The sequence below is a fragment of the Rana temporaria genome, chromosome 2, assembly GCF_905171775.1.
Source record: "Rana temporaria chromosome 2, aRanTem1.1, whole genome shotgun sequence".
NCBI lineage: Eukaryota > Metazoa > Chordata > Amphibia > Anura > Ranidae > Rana > Rana temporaria.
Genome location: NC_053490.1, coordinates 264864190 through 264884359, shown reverse-complemented (window position 1 = coordinate 264884359; position 20170 = coordinate 264864190). Strand labels below are relative to the sequence as shown.

Genomic DNA, 20170 nt, shown 5'->3' with positions numbered 1-20170 from the left:
AGCTAAGGAACATTATTTTATATCAAGTTGTTATGGGTAAAGTTCAATTTTAAACCTAAAATTCTTCAAAAAAAAAAATGTGTTGTTTTTTGTTTGTTTTTTGCTGCTTCCACATAGCTAATATCAGCCAGTGGAAATTCTGAATGAATACATTTACCTGTTTGCAGAAAATCTATGCAGGTACTTGTCCAGGGGGTGGCGCTCTTCTAACCTCCAGCGGCGATCGGCCTGAAGAATCTCTATGGTGCGTTTTGTCACGCTGATGGATGACGTCTCCGGCTGCATGTTTCCGGTCAACACGTGTGTGCTGCTTCCATAGGAGAAGTGTGCGGGAGGATTTTTTGAGCGATCGCTAATCAGAGCTAGGGCGTGTGTATTGTGATCGGTCCACTCTGCTGTTCAGGTATTCATAGCACTTGTAGGCTAGCTATGTACTTGTAGTTACCAAGGCTGTATGATGGGTGAACCTTGCTTAGCAATGACAGCTTGTTCTCTACTGTGATACAAAGTACTCATCTGATCCACTATCATTTTAGGAGGTCATTAGTAACCCCCTATGACATCCGTTGTCAGTCTGAGCCGTCAGCTTGTATCTCTCCTAGCACTGCTGCAAACCTGCAATCATTCTGCCCACAGTCACTGTAGCGTTACTATATGAATAGACATGGGCCTGCCAGGGATCAGGCATTCCGATCGGCTGCTGACTGGGGACGTACTAAACTGCATATTGGGATGATTGGATTATTGGCTGCAATACTGAGAACTCTCACTAGATGTCAGTGCACTTTATACACATATATATGTTAAAGCGGTCCTCCACCCTAAAGTGGAGTCCCGCTGATCGGAACCCTCCCCCCCTCCGGTGTCACATTTGACACCTTTCAGGGGGGAGGGGGGTGCAGACACCTGTCTAAAGACAGGTATTTGCACCCACTTCCGGCCACACGATACGGGCGAAAGACGGGCATTCCGTCACATCCCGTCTGTCGCCCGTTGTGTGCTGGGAACACTCGGCTCCCAGCACACAGCGTGTGAGCCAATCGGCGGGCGCAGCGCGACTCGCGCATGCGCCGTAGGGAACCGGGCAGTGAAGCCGCAGCGCTTCACTTCCTGGTTCCCTCAGCGTGGATGGCGGGGGGAGCAGCAGAGTGACGAGCGATCGCTCGTGCTCTGCTGCGATCGGCGCTGGACTCCAGGACAGGTAAGTGTCCTAATATTAAAAGTCAGCAGCTGCAGTATTTGTAGCTGCTGACTTTTAATATTTTGTTCCCATGGCACATCCGCTTTAATGACTTTGTTATTTCTCAAAATATGTTATTCATTCCTGCCGTGATTGATACAATGTTGAAGCAGTTGCTTATGTTTAACTGTTCACTTGCTGTTTTTTTTAACAGGGGATGATAGTAAATTATACTGAATTAATGGAAAAATTACATTTGACCTGTTTTTGATGGAAATATGGGTAGAATTATTATGTTAACTCCTGACAATTAACATATTTAACCCATTACTGATATGAATATGCATATAATTATTTTTCTACAAAGGGGATTATAGTGGAATATTGGTTATAAATATACATAGGGATATATTAAATACATTTCTGATAATATGCATATAATTATTTTTCTATAAGAGGATTATGGTGGAATATTGGCTATAAATATACAGAGGGATATATTAAATACATTTCTGATAATAATATGCATATAATTATTTTTCTACCAGGGGATTATGGTGGAATATTGGCTATAAATATACATAGGGATATATTAAATACATTTCTGATAATAATATGCATATAATTATTTTTCTACCAGGGGATTATGGTGGAATATTGGCTATAAATATACACAGGGATATATTAAATACATTTCTGATAATAATATGCATATAATTATTTTTCTACCAGGGGATTATGGTGGAATATTGATATATTAAATACATTTCTGATAATATGCATATAATTATTTTTCTTCCAGGGGATTATGGTGGAATATTGGTTATAAATATACATAGGGATATATTAAATCCATTTCTGATAATATGCATATAATTATTTTTCTCAAAGGGATTATGGTGGAATTTTGGCTATAAATATACATAGGGATATATTAAACTAATTTCTGATAATAATATGCATATAATTATTTTTCTATAAGGGGATTATGGTGGAATATTGGCTATAAATATACATAGGGATATATTAAATACATTTCTGATAATAATATGCATATAATTATTTTTCTTCCAGGGGATTATGGTGGAATATTGGCTATAAATATACATAGGGGTATATTAAATACATTTCTGATAATAATATGCATATAATTATTTTTCTACCAGTGGATTATGGTGGAATATTGATATATTAAATACATTTCTGATAATAATATGCATATAATTATTTTTCTACCAGGGGATTATGGTGGAATATTGGCTATAAATATACATATGGATATATTAAATACATTTCTGATATTAATATGCATATAATTTTTTTTCTAGCAGGGGATTATGGTGGAATATTGGCTATAAATATACATATGGATATATTAAATCCATTTCTGATAATAATATGCATATAATTATTTTTCTACCAGGGGATTATGGTGGAATATTGGCTATAAATATACATAGGGGTATATTAAATACATTTCTGATAATAATATGCATATAATTATTTTTCTACCAGGGGATTATGGTGGAATATTGGCTATAAATATACATATGGATATATTAAATACATTTCTGATAATAATATGCATATAATTATTTTTCTACCAGGGGATTGTGGTGGAATATTGGCTATACATTTCTGATAATAATATGCATATAATTATTTTTCTACCAGGGGATTATGGTGGAATATTGGCTATAAATATACATATGGATATATCAAATACATTTCTGATAATATGCATATAATTATTTTTCTACCAGGTGATTATGGTGGAATATTGATATATTAAATACATTTCTGATAATAATATGCATATAATTATTTTTCTACCAGGGGATTATGGTGGAATATTGGCTATAAATATACATATGGATATATTAAATACATTTCTGATAATATGCATATAATTATTTTTCTACCAGGGGATTATGGTGGAATATTGATATATTAAATCCATTTCTGATAATAATATGCATATACTTATTTTTCTACCAGGGGATTATGGTGGAATATTGTCTATAAATATACATAGGGATGTATTAAATCCATTTCTGATAATAATATGCATATAATTATTTTTCTACCAGGGGATTATGGTGGAATATTGGCTATAAATATACATAGGGATATATTAAATACATTTCTGATAATAATATGCATATAATTATTTTTCTACCAGGGGATTTTGGTGGAATATTGGCTATAAATATACATATGGATATATTAAATACATTTCTGATAATAATATGCATATAATTATTTTTCTACCAGGGGATTATGGTGGAATATTGGCTATCAATATACATAGGGATATATTAAATCCATTTCTGATATTAATATGCATATCATTATTTTTCTACCAGGGGATTATGGTGGAATATTGGCTATAAATATACATATGGATATATTAAATACATTTCTGATATTAATATGCATATAATTATTTTTCTACCAGTGGATTATGGTGGAATATTGATATATTAAATACATTTCTGATAATAATATGCATATAATTATTTTTCTACCAGGGGATTGTGGTGGAATATTGGCTATAAATATACATAGGGATATATTAAATCCATTTCTGATATTAATATGCATATCATTATTTTTCTACCAGGGGATTATGGTGGAATATTGGCTATAAATATACATAGGGATATATTAAATCCATTTCTGATAATATGCATATAATTATTTTTCTACAAAGGGATTATGGTGGAATATTGGCTATAAATATACATAGGGATATATTAAATACATTTCTGATATTAATATGCATATAATTTTTTTTCTACCAGGGGATTATGGTGGAATATTGATATATTAAATACATTTCTGATAATAATATGCATATAATTATTTTTCTACCAGGGGATTATGGTGGAATATTGGTTATAAATATACATATGGATATATTAAATACATTTCTGATAATAATATGCATATAATTATTTTTCTACCAGGGGATTATGGTGGAATATTGGCTATAAATATACATAGGGATATATTAAATCCATTTCTGATATTAATATGCATATCATTATTTTTCTACCAGGGGATTATGGTGGAATATTGGCTATAAATATACATATGGATATATCAAATACATTTCTGATATTAATATGCATATCATTTTTTTCTACCAGGGGATTATGGTGGAATATTGATATATTAAATACATTTCTGATAATAATATGCATATAATTATTTTTCTACCAGGGGATTATGGTGGAATATTGGCTATAAATATACATATGGATATATTAAATACATTTCTGATAATATGCATATAATTATTTTTCTACCAGGGGATTATGGTGGAATATTGGCTATAAATATACATAGGGATATATTAAATACATTTCTGATAATAATATGTACATAATTATTTTTCTTCCAGGGGATTATGGTGGAATATTGGCTATAAATCTACATATGGATATATTAAATACATTTCTGATAATAATATGCATATAATTATTTTTCTTCCAGGGGATTATGGTGGAATATTGGCTATAAATATACATAGGGATATATTAAATCCATTTCTGATAATATGCATATAATTATTTTTCTACCAGGGGATTATGGTGGAATATTGATATATTAAATACATTTCTGATAATAATATGCATATAATTATTTTTCTACCAGGGGATTATGGTGGAATATTGGTTACAAATATACATAGGGATATATTAAATCCATTTCTGATATTAATATGCATATCATTATTTTTCTACCAGGGGATTATGGTGGAATATTGGTTATAAATATACATATGGATATATTAAATACATTTCTGATAATATGCATATAATTATTTTTCTACCAGGGGATTATGGTGGAATATTGGCTATAAATATACATAGGGATATATTAAATCCATTTCTGATATTAATATGCATATCATTATTTTTCTACCAGGGGATTATGGTGGAATATTGGCTATAAATATACATATGGATATATCAAATACATTTCTGATATTAATATGCATATCATTTTTTTCTACCAGGGGATTATGGTGGAATATTGATATATTAAATACATTTCTGATAATAATATGCATATAATTATTTTTCTACCAGGGGATTATGGTGGAATATTGGCTATAAATATACATAGGGATATATTAAATACATTTCTGATAATAATATGCATATAATTATTTTTCTACCAGGGGATTATGGTGGAATATTGGCTATAAATATACATATGGATATAAAAAATACATTTCTGATAATAATATGCATATAATTATTTTTCTACCAGGGGATTATGGTGGAATATTGGCTATAAATATACATAGGGATATATTAAATACATTTCTGATAATAATATGTACATAATTATTTTTCTTCCAGGGGATTATGGTGGAATATTGGCTATAAATCTACATATGGATATATTAAATCCATTTCTGATAATAATATGCATATAATTATTTTTCTACAAAGGGATTATGGTGGAATATTGGTTATAAATATACATAGGGATATATTAAACGAATTTCTGATAATAATATGCATATAATTATTTTTCTATAAGGGGATTATGGTGGAATATTGGCTATAAATATACATAGGGATATATTCAACTAATTTCTGATAATAATATGCATATAATTATTTTTCTACCAGGGGATTATGGTGGAATATTGATATATTAAATCCATTTCTGATAATAATATGCATATACTTATTTTTCTACCAGGGGATTATGGTGGAATATTGGCTATAAATATACATAGGGATATATTAAATCCATTTCTGATAATAATATGCATATAATTATTTTTCTACCAGGGGATTATGGTGGAATATTGGCTATCAATATACATAGGGATATATTAAATCCATTTCTGATATTAATATGCATATCATTATTTTTCTACCAGGGGATTATGGTGGAATATTGGCTATAAATATACATATGGATATATTAAATACATTTCTGATATTAATATGCATATAATTTTTCTACCAGTGGATTATGGTGGAATATTGATATATTAAATACATTTCTGATAATAATATGCATATAATTATTTTTCTACCAGGGGATTGTGGTGGAATATTGGCTATAAATATACATAGGGATATATTAAATCCATTTCTGATATTAATATGCATATCATTATTTTTCTACCAGGGGATTATGGTGGAATATTGGTTATAAATATACATATGGATATATTAAATACATTTCTGATAATAATATGCATATAATTATTTTTCTACCAGGGGATTATGGTGGAATATTGGCTATAAATATACATAGGGATATATTAAATCCATTTCTGATATTAATATGCATATCATTATTTTTCTACCAGGGGATTATGGTGGAATATTGGCTATAAATATACATATGGATATATTAAATACATTTCTGATATTAATATGCATATAATTTTTTTTCTACCAGGGGATTATGGTGGAATATTGGCTATAAATATACATAAGGATATATTAAATACATTTCTGATAATAATATGCATATAATTATTTTTCTATCAGGGGATTATGGTGGAATATTGGCTATAAATATACATAGGGATATATTAAATCCATTTCTGATAATAATATGCATATAATTATTTTTCTACAAAGGGATTATGGTGGAATATTGGTTATAAATATACATAGGGATATATTAAACTAATTTCTGATAATAATATGCATATAATTATTTTTCTATAAGTGGATTATGGTGGAATATTGGCTATAAATATACATAGGGATATATTAAACTAATTTCTGATAATAATATGCATATAATTATTTTTCTTCCAGGGGATTATGGTGGAATATTGGTTATAAATATACATAGGGATATATTAAACTAATTTCTGATAATAATATGCATATCATTTTTTTTCTATAAGGGGATTATGGTGGAATATTGGTTATAAATATACATAGGGATATATTAAACTAATTTCTCATAATATTATGCATATAATTATTTTTCTACAAAGGGATTATGGTGGAATATTGGTTATAAATATACATAGGGATATATTAAACTAATTTCTGATAATAATATGCATATAATTATTTTTCTATAAGGGGATTATGGTGGAATATTGGTTATAAAAATACATAGGGATATATTAAACTAATTTCTTATAATAATATGCATATAATTATTTTTCTATAAGGGGATTATGGTGGAATATTGGTTATAAAAATACATAGGGATATATTAAACGAATTTCTCATAATATTATGCATATAATTATTTTTCTACAAGGGGATTATGGTGGAATATTGGTTAAAAATATACATAGTAATATATTCAACCCATTTCTGATATGAATATGCATTTAATTATTTTTCTACAAAGGGGATTATGGTGGAATATTGGTTATAAATATACATAGGGATATATTAAACCCTTTTCTGATAATAATATGCATATAATTATTTTTCTACAAAGGGGATTATGGTGGAATATTGGTTATAAATATACATAGGGATATATTAAACCCTTTTCTGATAATAATATGCATATAATTATTTTTCTACAAGGGGATTATGGTGGAATATTGGTTATAAATATACATAGGTTTATATTAAACCCATTTCTGAAAATATTATTGCAGACCTCCTCAAGACCAGTAAGGGAGGAGTAGGTTGGCCCGCTACCCCTCTATCAGGTAATAACTGAGGCACTACGTCTGCTCCGGGAGGGAGGTGCACTACGTCTGCTCCGGTCCCTCAGACCGCCTATAATGGCTTTGTAGCAGGGGGGTCCTGCCATATAAAACAATTTGTTATCATCGTAAGAAAAAAACACCCCCCAGGGGTTGCTCGTCTCCCAGGAGATCTTACAGGGAAAGACCTACCCCTAACTTGAACGACGTCTGTCCCCCAAGCCCCCTGGGCGCGTAGCATCCAAATTAGTAAGGTAACAATTTGGAGCTCAATAATGTTTATACAATATGTTATGTGCTATTAATCATATCAACAGAAACTATTCAACACAAAAAAGTAGCAGAGAAGAAGAAAAAAAGCAAACTGGAAATAATGTAAGACCGGAATGGCCAGGAAGGGTGCACGGCATAGGTCTTCACTGCCCGGGCCCTCCCCCTGATTCGGACAACTGATGTTCCATATTCATCTGTATCAATAAGGAGGTGATCATTGCCAAATTTTGGGCCATCTATAGGTACTGTTATCTCCTGGAAATGCCGTTGTCCGATATCCAAATATATAATTATAATCTGAGAACAGTGGGCCAGATTCACGTAGAGCGGCGCAAAATTAGTTTGTCCTAACGTATGTCAGTTAAGTTAAGGCGGCTGAATTTTGTGATGTAAGTGCCGTATCCACAGAGCATTTGCGCCCAAATGTGCGCCAGCGTAACGTAAATACCGAGGCGTAAGGCGGGGGTTATTGCAAGTGGGAAGGAAGTGGGCGTGCTCCATTGAAATGAGCCGTGACCCCATGCAAATGAAGGGCCGGCCGTACTGCGCATGCGCGCACGAATCTGTACCTCACTGGGCATGCTCAGAACTCGGCTCGGCGCAATCAGTGACATAGGAAAAAGGCCAAGCGTACTTGGTTTGAGAATCGCCCTGTGTATAAATAGCCCCAGACAAACGCACTTCCCTTGCAAAAGTACATCCCTGTGTTCCCTTCCTAAAGCAAGTGTCTTTTGCTCTGTTGTCTGTGGCTGTTTGTTGGTGAGTGTATTGTTAGATTATAGAGTTGTATAAGTAGGAGATTGTAGTAGGTGTTTGTTTTTTCTGACTGTTTTTTCTGTTTGTTTTTGCTGTGTTTGTTTTTGAGTTTGTATTAGCCGTCTGCTTGTTTTGTTTGATTTTGGTGTCTTGGGTTTGCTGTTTGATTTTTGGGTGTGTTTGTTCTGTGTGTATCTGTGTCTGTTTGTTCTGTGTTTTTGTGTGTGTTTGTTCTGTGTGTATTTGTGTTTGTTTGTTGTGTTTGTTTTTGGTGTGTGTTTGGTGTTGAGTGTTGGGTGAGATGGCACCAAAGAGACGTAAGTTAAATTTTTCTGTGAGAGAAAAGCAAATACTTGCAAGGGCCATCACCCGATATGGGCGTTATTTGCATGGCCCTGAGAGCCGGGACATCACCCCGGCCAGGAAGAAGGCGATCCTTCAGCAAATTACTGACGAGATTAATGTGTTGGGGGGGGGGGGGGGAGACGAGGACCCCCAGTTGGATAGCTAAGAAGATCAATGATCTCAGGAGCCTGGTCCGTGACAAAATGGCCAAGATAAATGCCCATGCCACTGGCACTGGAGGAGAACCACCCTGCTCGTCAGGCTGACTGAGGAGGAGTGGGCAGTGGCCCGGTGCTTCCATAGCCAGCAGGTGGTTGGCCTGCCTGGCTTTGACTCCGAGGAGGCTGTGAGGACAGGTAATTTTTTTTTCCTATCTGGTGAGTAGCATGTGTGGGTGGGGGAAGGGAATATGTGCCAAGTGTGTGGATCCTCCAACCTGTGTATGTTTTGTGTCCTCCACAGATGGCCAGGAGATTGCTGGGCCATCAGGCCAGTCTGCACCAACCCCCGGACAACAGGCTGCAGAAGAGCCCCAAGAAGGGCAGGAGTCCTCAGGGGAGGGGAGTGGCCACACCTCACCTCAGGAGGAGGTTGAGGGGGGGGGAGGATTAGGGGGGGAGGATGAGGATGATCGGATGGACCTTGCCAGGGAAATCCTTTTGGCTTCGGATGTGGTTTCCCCTGAGGCTGGCAGCAGTCAGGCCTCCATCAGGGGTAGCCCCTCCCACTCCTCCCCCAACAGGGCTCCCGCCCCAAGGGTCTCTCTCTCCCCTCCTCCCAGGCCACAAGCCTCAGCTGCAGGCAGGAAGGCTACCCAGAAGACCAGGGGGTGGCAGAGTGTCTGCCGGCCAATCTGCAGAGGGACCAGGCCCGGGAGACCCAACATCTGGGTCAGGTCAACCGGACTTTGGCCCAGATGGAGGACAGCCTGGGCTCAATTAAGGACTCGGTCAGTGAAATGAGCACAAACTCCTTGGCGGTCATAACATGCTTTTGTGACCTGCAGACCGCCACAGCAGGCGTGGCCCTGGAGGTGAGTGCCCTGACCCAGGCAGTCCACGCAAACACCCAGGCTGTCTAGGCAAATACGGCTGCCCTCACTGTGGGTCTGAACAGAATTGCAGTGGCCTTGGAGGGCAGGCCAGCAGGAGGACAGTCACCAGGGGAGGTTCCTCCTTCACCTGGTTGGCCGTGGCCGTGCCCGGCCCAGGCGTAGCTCACGCCGCCGCCTTTAATTTGGGTTGTACTTTTGTTTTTTTATTATTTTTTAAATTATACTGTGATTATGAATTGTTTTATGTGTGTGAATGATGTATGAATGTGGGGGTGACATTCCTGGTGAAAAAGGGTGTCACCATCAGTTTTGGTGGAGTAGGGATCCCCAGGACCAGGGAGAAGTGATCCCAGGTCCGTGTGAAAGGTGTATGAATGCACAGTAACATAATTGGAGCCCTTGCGGGGCGTTACTGCTCCCTAATACCATGTGGTTTTCTTGGGTCTAATCCAATTAGATGTGCATGTGATGTGTCTGTGCTAGGGACCACAGTGGGTGTGCATGCATGCATTCTCATTGTGACATGATTATTGTGTGTTTACTGTGCAAAGATGCATTCTGCGAGGCGTCTCCTGGCTGCTGTTCCCTCAGAAGACGGGGTACCCTGGGTTCCTAAAGTCACTAGTATAACTCTGAGCATGGATGCCCCTGGCATGTTGGCATACAGATTGTTGTCCTGCAATTTTGTGTGCTCAGCTCTTCCCTAACGGTGTTGCTTTAGCTGACATTTACACGGCTGGTGTAAAGTTAGGACAGCTTTTATAAGGTGTAATTTTACACCATGAAACTAGCAGATGCGCACAGGGCGTAGCCTACGCCGCACAAGCGTACTTTTGTGGATCGCCGTATCTCCCTCATTTGCATATTAGCATAGAAAAACAATGGTGTGTCTAGCGTATTTTGCGCTTCAAGATGCGCCGGTGCAATCGTTTTACGTCGGACGGAAAAATCTGGTTTTCAGGCGTATCTCGTTTTGAGGATCAGGCGCAAAGATACGCGCGGCGCAATTTTTAACTACGCCGCGCATCTCGAGAAACGTCGGCGTAAGTGCTTTGTGAATCTGGCCCATAGTTCTCTGTTTTGGAGATGTGACACACAGACTGGCACATTACTTCACATTTTCTGGTAATGTTCGGGGCTGTCCCTTGCAGATCATCCACAAGATAACGGATTATTGATGTCTCCCTCCAGGATAACCCTGCAGCAATACTCCTAAATCTGACTCCCATGTCCTATAAACGATATCGCAAATCCCTATTGAATGCAGCTAGGGCATGTGTTCCCAGTATATGGAAGCAGCAATACCCACCAGTGGTGTCAGTGGTTTGCAAGGGTGTGCGATATACAGCGGATGGAACATCTTACAGCTGCCTTAGGGGAAAGGGAGGAGGAACACAACACTAGCTGGACACATTGGGATCTGGTCCGATTCTCGGACGAATGTAAGTTCTACATTTGAGTAACTCGTCTCAGGAAAATTTGATACCTAGGGCCGTCGACCTCGCCAGAGCTTCTCACCCCCCCTCCACTCTCATTTACCCTTTACTGTTCCCCCTTTACCATTCTATTCCCCACCGACACCATTTGTGTTGACCACTTCTTCCTTTTTCCCTTTACAGATAAAAATTCCCTCAGTTTGCATAATCCTTTGGTACTGTTCCTGGGAAACCAGGGCCGAGAGCAACACCCTACAAGAGCCACACTGTTTAGGCATAGTCTGATAAATTACAATGGCTCGGTACCTGCCAATAGGGATTAAGTTTGCTTTACCCATTAGGTTATCTTACTTTTTCTCTATCAATCTCATTTACATATGTCCTATAAAACTAACCATCTTCCTGGTTTGGAGGTTCCCCCCCATTATTCAGGTTGAAATGAAGGATGTGCTGTTGTGGAGTCATTAAACCACAGTCTACTGCTCTCTCATAACCACTGTAAAGGAACCTTACCGATTGTCTCATTAATGTACATAGACCTTTTTGACAAGTTATAAAATTATAAGATGTTGGTTGACATTTGTGATGCCATACTATTTTGTACAATTTGCTTATCTTAAATAAAGATTAAAAAAAAATGTGTCTTGTCAAGTGTAACCCCCGATATTCCACCCATAATACCAATGCAGAAAAACAATTATACACATAATCTTTTCAGAAACAGGTTAACTATATTGTTTTTTGAATTTAAAGGATGTTTAAAGGTTTGTTAAAAAAAAAAAAAAAAACACACATGTCATACTAACCTCCTATATGCAGTTAGTTTTGCAAAGAGTGGTCCCGATCCTCCTCTTCTTGGGTCCTTCAGTAGTGCTGCTGGCTCCCACTCTTCTTGAGGGCCCCATTGGATAAGCGCTCTCCTCTTGGGACACTCGTGCGGGCGCGCTCCCGTGTCCTGCTGCTGCGTCCATTGTCACAGATGGCAGGACTCGACAACATCCCCTGGCTCTAGCGTCATTCGATTTAAATGACAACAGCGGGAGCCAATGGCTGCGCTGCTATCAATCTATCAAATCATGACCGAGACACTGGCAGGAGCTGGTGTGCTCGTCCCTGTCGCTGGAAAGACCAGGTCCAGTTAAGTAAAAGAGGGGCTATGGGGGGCAGCTGTATCATAGACGGTTTTTCACCTTAATGCATAGAATGCAAACCTTGAGGGTTTACAATCCCTTGAGATTTGAGCCTGAGATTTTCCTCCATAAAATATATAAAAAGTATATGTACCCATATTCTCATCAAAGTCCGGTCAAATGTATTTTTTGTAGGGAAGTTCAATTTCTATCAGCCGACACCCAGGACATGCAGTTCTGGGCGCCAGGCAAGCATTTTTATTTTTCCACTTAGCCTGCTGCGGGCAAGGTTTAGAGCCAAAGGTCAACTCTCTTGTAAAAGCAATCCAAGCAGCTAACTAGCCACTTGATCTCTTTTAAAAGCAGCAGGAGGGGACGTGCCTCCCCTCCTGTTGCCTTTCACGGGTGGTCCTGACACTCAATCGACCAGCCAGCGCTTCCAAAGGCTGATCACAAAGATCGGAACAGCTCTGTCTGCCTCTATGATATGGGAAACATGAAGCGATTAACATACATTAGTTCCGGTTTCCCCAGGGCCCGTTTTAAAAATGGAAAGCACTTGATCACACAAATTTTGTTAGGATCAAATGCTGTCAAGGGCAGAGGAGAGTTCTGGGGTCTCCAAAAAGAGTATATGTCACTGCCTATGATTGTCAAATGGTATGTTTACATTATTTGTGACAGCAATAAAAGTGATTAAAAAGAATATTGAAATTTCATTTAAAGTGACAGTGTAAAAGAAAAACAAATAATGAATAACATTTTAAAAGCACTCCAATCCTGCATGCTCATGAGCAAAGGCAAATACATGCGTCAGCACAGCACACACGCAAAGAACGATTAACTCACACATCTGAGGTATCACTACGAACGTCAAATCACGGACGGTAATTCTAGGACCGGACTTTCTCTGTAAACCTAAAGTGGCAACCTGTAAAGGCATTTAAAGCGCTCCCTATGGCTAATAACATTAACGCCGTTTGTTGTAATTGCAAAAAAGAATTATATGCATATTCATATCAGAAATGGGTTTAATATATTCCTATGTATATTTATAACCAATATTCCACCCATAATCCCCTTGTAGAAAAAAAATTATATGCATATTCATATCAGAAATGGGTTTAACATATTCCTATGTATATTTATAACCAATATTCCACCATAATCCCCTTATAGAAAAATAATTTTATGCACATTATTATCAGAAATTAGTTTAATATATCCCTATGTATATTTATAACCAATATTCCACCAATATCCCCTTGTAGAAAAATAATTATATGCATAATATTATGAGAAATTTGTTTAATATAACCCTATGTATATTTATAACCAATATTCCACCATAATCCCCTTTTAGAAAAATTATTATATGCATATTCATATCAGAAATGGGTTGAATATATCCCTATGTATATTTATAACCAATATTCCACCATAATCCCCTTATAGAAAAATAATTATATGCATATTATTATCAGAAATTCGTTTAATATATTCCTATGTATATTTATAACCAATATTCCACCATAATCCCCTTATAGAAAAATAATTATATGCATATTATTATCAGAAAATAGTTTAATATATCCCTATGTATATTTATAACCAATATTCCACCATAATCCCTTTGTAGAAAAATAATTATATGCATATTATTATCAGAAATTAGTTTAATATATCCCTATGTATATTTATAACCAATAGTCCACCATAATCCCCTTATAGAAAAATAATTATATGCATATTATTATCAGAAATTAGTTGAATATATCCCTATGTATATCTATAACCAATATTCCATCATAATCCCTTTTGTAGAAAAATAATTATATGCATAATATTTTGAGAAATTAGTTTAATATATCCCTATGTATATTTATAGCCAATATTCCACCATAATCGCCTGGTAGAAAAATGATATGCATATTAATATCAGAAATGGATTTAATATATCCATATGTATATTTATAGCCAATATTCCACCACAATCCCCTGATAGAAAATAATTATATGCATATTATTATCAGAAATGTATTTAATATATCAATATTCCACCATAATCCCCTGGTAGAAAAATAATTATATGCATATTATTATCAGAAATGTATTTAATATATCCATATGTATATTTATAGCCAATATTGCACCATAATCCCCTGGTAGAAAAATAATTATATGCATATTGTTATCAGAAATGTATTTAATATATCCATATCTATATTTATAGCCAATATTCCACCATAATCCCCTGGTAGAAAAATAATTATATGCATATTATTATCAGAAATGTATTTAATATATCCATATCTATATTTATAGCCAATATTCCACCATAATCCCCTGGTAGAAAAATAATTATATGCATATTATTATCAGAAATGTATTTAATATATCAATATTCCACCATAATCCCCTGGTAGAAAAATAATTATATGCATATTATTATCAGAAATGTATTTAATATATCCATATGTATATTTATAGCCAATATTCCACCATAATCCCCTGGTAGAAAAATAATTATATGCATATTATTATCAGAATGTATTTAATATATCCCTATGTATATTTATAACCAATATTCCACCATAATCCCCTGGTAGAAAAATAATGATATGCATATTAATATCAGAAATTGATTTATTTTATCCCTATGTATATTTATAGCCAATATTCCACCATAATGCCCTGGTAGAAAAATAATGATATGCATATTATTATCAGAAATGTATTTATTATATCAATATTCCACCATAATCCCCTGGTAGAAAAATAATTATATGCATATTATTATCAGAAATGTATTTAATATATCCCTATGTATATTTATAGCCAATATTCCGCCATAATCCCCTGGTAGAAAAATAATTATATGCATATTATTATCAGAAATGTATTTAATATATCAATATTCCACCATAATCCCCTGGTAGAAAAATAATTATATGCATATTATTATCAGAAATGTATTTAATATATCCATATGTATATTTATAGCCAATATTCCACCATAATCCCCTGGTAGAAAAATAATGATATGCATATTATTATCAGAAATGTATTTAATATATCCATATGTATATTTATAGCCAATATTCCACCATAATCCCCTGGTAGAAAAATAATTATGTGCATATTATTATCAGAAATGTATTTAATATATCCATATGTATATTTATAGCCAATATTCCACCATAATCCCCTGGTAGAAAAATAATTATATGCATATTATTATCAGAAATGTATTTAATATATCCATATGTATATTTATAGCCAATATTCCACCATAATCCCCTGGTAGAAAAATTATGATATGCATATTATTATCAGAAATGTATTTAATATATCCCTATATATATTTATAGCCAATATTCCACCATAATCCCCTGTTAGAAAAATAATTATATGCATATTATTATCAGAAATGTATTTAATATATCCCTATGCATATTTATAGCCAATATTCCACCATAATCCCCTGGTAGAAAAATAATTATATGCATATTATTATCAGTAATGGGTTAAATATGTTAATTGTCAGGAGTTAACATAATAATTCTACCCATATTTCCATCAAAAACAGGTCAAATGTAATTTTTCCATTAATTCAGTATAATTTACTATGATCCTGTTAAAAAACAGCAAGTGAACAGTTAAACATAAGCAACTGTTTCAACATTGTATCACTCACGGCAGGAATGAATAACATATTTTGAGAAATAACCATTACCATATATATGTGTATAAAGTGCACTGACATCTAGTGAGAGTTCTCAGTATTGCAGGGCACTGACAGGCATTACTGATAGAGCACTGTTGTGGGCACTGACATGCATTTAATAGGGGATAGGCTGGCAGGGGACTGAATGGCAATCAATGATTTTTCGCCAGACCGCGTTATTGCGGCGGACAGATCGGACACCTAATTGACACTTTTTTTGGGGAACAAGTGACATTACAGTATTCAATGGTAAACAATATGCATTGTTATTGTACTAATGATACTGGCAGGAAAGTGATTATCAGGGGAAATCAAAGGGTTAAGTGTTCCCTGTTTGTGATTTCTAACTGTATGGTGGACTGGGGAAACACACAGATCTATCTTCTTGCTTAACAGAAAGACAGAATCTGTGTGATTTCTCCTGTCAGAATGGAGATTTGCCTTGTTTACACAGGCAGATCCCCCCATTCTGTCACTGTGGGGGACTATCACGGGTGGCCAGCGGACATCAGTTCCACCGGACCCGCTGATTGGCTTACCCGCTGGCCAGTGGGTTGCGTGCGCCCACAAAACTGAGTTCACGAGCTGACGTACACCTACAGCGATTTGCGGGAACCTGCTGCAGTATAATGACAGCGGCTGGTCGCCAGGCGTTAAACATGCAATTCAAGGCTTCATTCACATGGCTCTTATTCTGATAGTCCTGAATGGGCAGCAAGGTGCTGCATGCAGACCACCCATTCATGTCTATGAGGACACAGCAACTGCAAAGACACAACCACTCATCCTAATTTGACAACAGTGTGGGTTAGGGTTGCCACCTCATCCCTTTAAACCCAAACATCTATGAATTACACACGTTCTGAGGCTAATTATATGCTGGTAAGGCACCAAGTGAGTTTAATTACCACCTTACCCGCACGCTTGTCAAATTGGGTAGAGCCCATTCATGAACTGCAGGTAAAAGCGCCAGTATGAAGCACCAGTCTCAAAAATATTCCAATTGCACACCTTCCAGGAAAATGGCCAATAAGTAAAAAGGGTGCTGAAGCGATTACCAGCTGGGAACCGGAAAGCAAATCATGTAGACATATTCGCCAGCACACCACGGATCATTTAAAAAAACGTACAAAATTTTTTATTGCATAATAGCGATCCAAACAGCAACGTTTCGAGGTCGCACAGGACCTCTTCGTCAGGCAAAAGATACAAACACAATGCAACACATATATATATATAGAAAACTGTCACCAATGAAATCATGTGAAAGTAAAACCCACCCATCCCAATCACCTCCCCCCCCCCAATCAGGAACCTTCATTGATCATAGATGTGTAAGTAACTACTTGTTACCAGCTGCTTGTGAATGTTGTTCACGTTGTTTTTTTCCCCCCATTCGTTTTGCAGCCATGAAGGAAGACGTGGGAAGAATTTTAATTCAGTTTAAAAATGAAAGTGGCGAAGTGCTTGGATCTTCCTTTGATATACCTGTGGATATAACACCTGACAAACTGCAGCTGGTCTGCAATGCTCTTATACAGGAGGTACGGTCACTTATGCTTGCCAGTTATTAAATATACATCTATAAAGTCTTAATGATAATCTGTGTGTTTTGTTAGTTTGTGTGTTATTATTGCTGAATTTAGCAGTTGTGTTATTTTGTTTCTGATTCTTTGAAGGTTCAAATTCGTTTTAAAAGTTGCATGAGCTGAACGGATTGAACAATGCAAATGTGTGATGAAACTATTTAACTCCATTATGTTAGTCTAAGCCAGTGCTTTAAAGGGGTTGTAAAGGTACAATTTTTTTTTTTCCCTAAATGGCTTCCTTTACCTTAGTGCAGTCCTCCTTCACTTACCTCATCCTTCCATTTTTCTTTTAAATGTCATTATTTCTTCTGAGAAATCCTCACTTCCTGTTCTTCTGTCTGTAACTCCACACAGTAATGCAAGGCTTTCTCCCTGGTATGGAGTGTCATGCTCGCCCCTCCCTTGGACTACTGGAGAGTCAGGACACCCACTAACTCACAGCTCCTTTCTCTATCTGCAACGTAGTGTCCTGACTCTCCGGTAGTCCAAGGGAGGGAGCGAGCACGACACACTAGGGAGAAAGCCTCCCATTACTGTGTGGAGTTACAGACAGAAGAACAGGAAGTGAGGATTTCTCAGAAGAAAAATTGAAGGATGGGGTAAGTGAAGGAGGACTTCACTAAGGTAAAGGAAGCTATTTAGGGGAAACAAATTGTACCTTTACATTCCCTTTAACTTCAGGTTTTAGTTGACATGTGGCAACCCAGTAAAAAAAACAAAAAACTTCCTGTTCTGACATTGGTTGAATACTGTAGATATAATGTTTGGCGATATTTCCTCACCTCTTTTCTCTCTGAAAGCCACTTGGGTTCGGTTCAAACTGGGGTCAGACTTCCAGGCGACTTTGAGTAGGGCTGCAACTAACAATTATTTTCATAATCGATTAGTTTGTCGATTAATCGGATAATAGCCATAAAAAAAAAAATAGTATTTTTTTGTTTTTTGGGCAAATTTGTTGTTGGGCAGATTACAAAACACAAATTGCTGCAAAAACACATTACATGCTTTTCTGCAGCTTCTCCATTGAAGTATATTGAACCAAAGAAAACAAAATGGCACTCTTTTGCGTTAAAAAGTCCTTGCCCTTTCCAAATACGCAGCAGCTGAAAAAAAATCATGGATGTGAACGTGTCCCATAGGAAAACATGTAAATGAACTGTAGTGTGTTTCTGAAAAAAGCACCAGATGTGAACCCAGGCCTGAGATGTTTAGTAACATAATGGGGTTAAAAAAAACAAAACTAAGTACAAAAAGAGCAAATAATCGCTACTGTAAGGGGTTCATTATTTTACCGTGGGACAGTGAAAGTAATATTTACAGTAGCGATTTGCTTTTTTGTACCATAAAGGGCAAATTTTAGTTTTTTTAACCCCATCATGTTACTGGCCGATTAATCAATTATGAAAATTGTAATCGATTAATTTCATAATTGATTAGTTGTTTCGGCCCTAGACTTGAGTACTACTTTGAGGCACAAGTTGGATAGAAGTCACCTTGAAGTAGTACAGGAACCTTTTCTAAAGTCAGAGCTACTTCAGTAGTGCTAATTAATGTCACGTGACTTGGGGTTCCACAAGTCGGACCCCAAGCCGCGGCAGTGTAAACCGAGCCTTAAACAGAATTGAGAAGAAATATCCCAAATGGGGAAATGGCAATTAACAGTTGGCAGGTTTTAACCCTTGCATATTCTCTCAAATTAAAGCAGAGCTTTTAACAACAATTTTTGACTGGAGTTGGGCTGAACAGATATTTCCTTCCTCCAAGTGAACGTCCTAAGTTATTCTCTAAAACTGGAATAAGTGGCAGTGTTGTCAATTTGGATCTTACCAGATTTCCAACTCATTATTTTCTGGTAAGAAAATGAAAACTACAACACTGATTGCTTTTCACAGCTGCACTCCCTTTGTTCTGGTTTTACAGAGTAACCGACTGTTCCCCCCCATTGACAAAGTACTGCTATGTGACTTCTATGCTGGGACCGGTGTTGGTACACATTTTCTTTTTTTTCCATTT

At 36.0% G+C, this 20170-nt stretch overlaps 1 protein-coding gene across 1 annotated transcript in view; it reads left to right on the top strand.

Moving 5' to 3' along the window:
- Window positions 1–236: 236 nt before the first annotated feature.
- Window positions 237–20170, top strand: part of NLE1 (notchless homolog 1) — a 36228-nt gene continuing 16294 nt past the window's right edge. The window contains exons 1-2 of the mRNA XM_040336906.1: window positions 237–403; window positions 17976–18112. Of these exons, the coding sequence (XP_040192840.1) occupies window positions 17978–18112 (135 nt within the window). The 5' untranslated portion in view covers window positions 237–403; window positions 17976–17977. The remainder of the gene's footprint in view (window positions 404–17975; window positions 18113–20170) is intronic.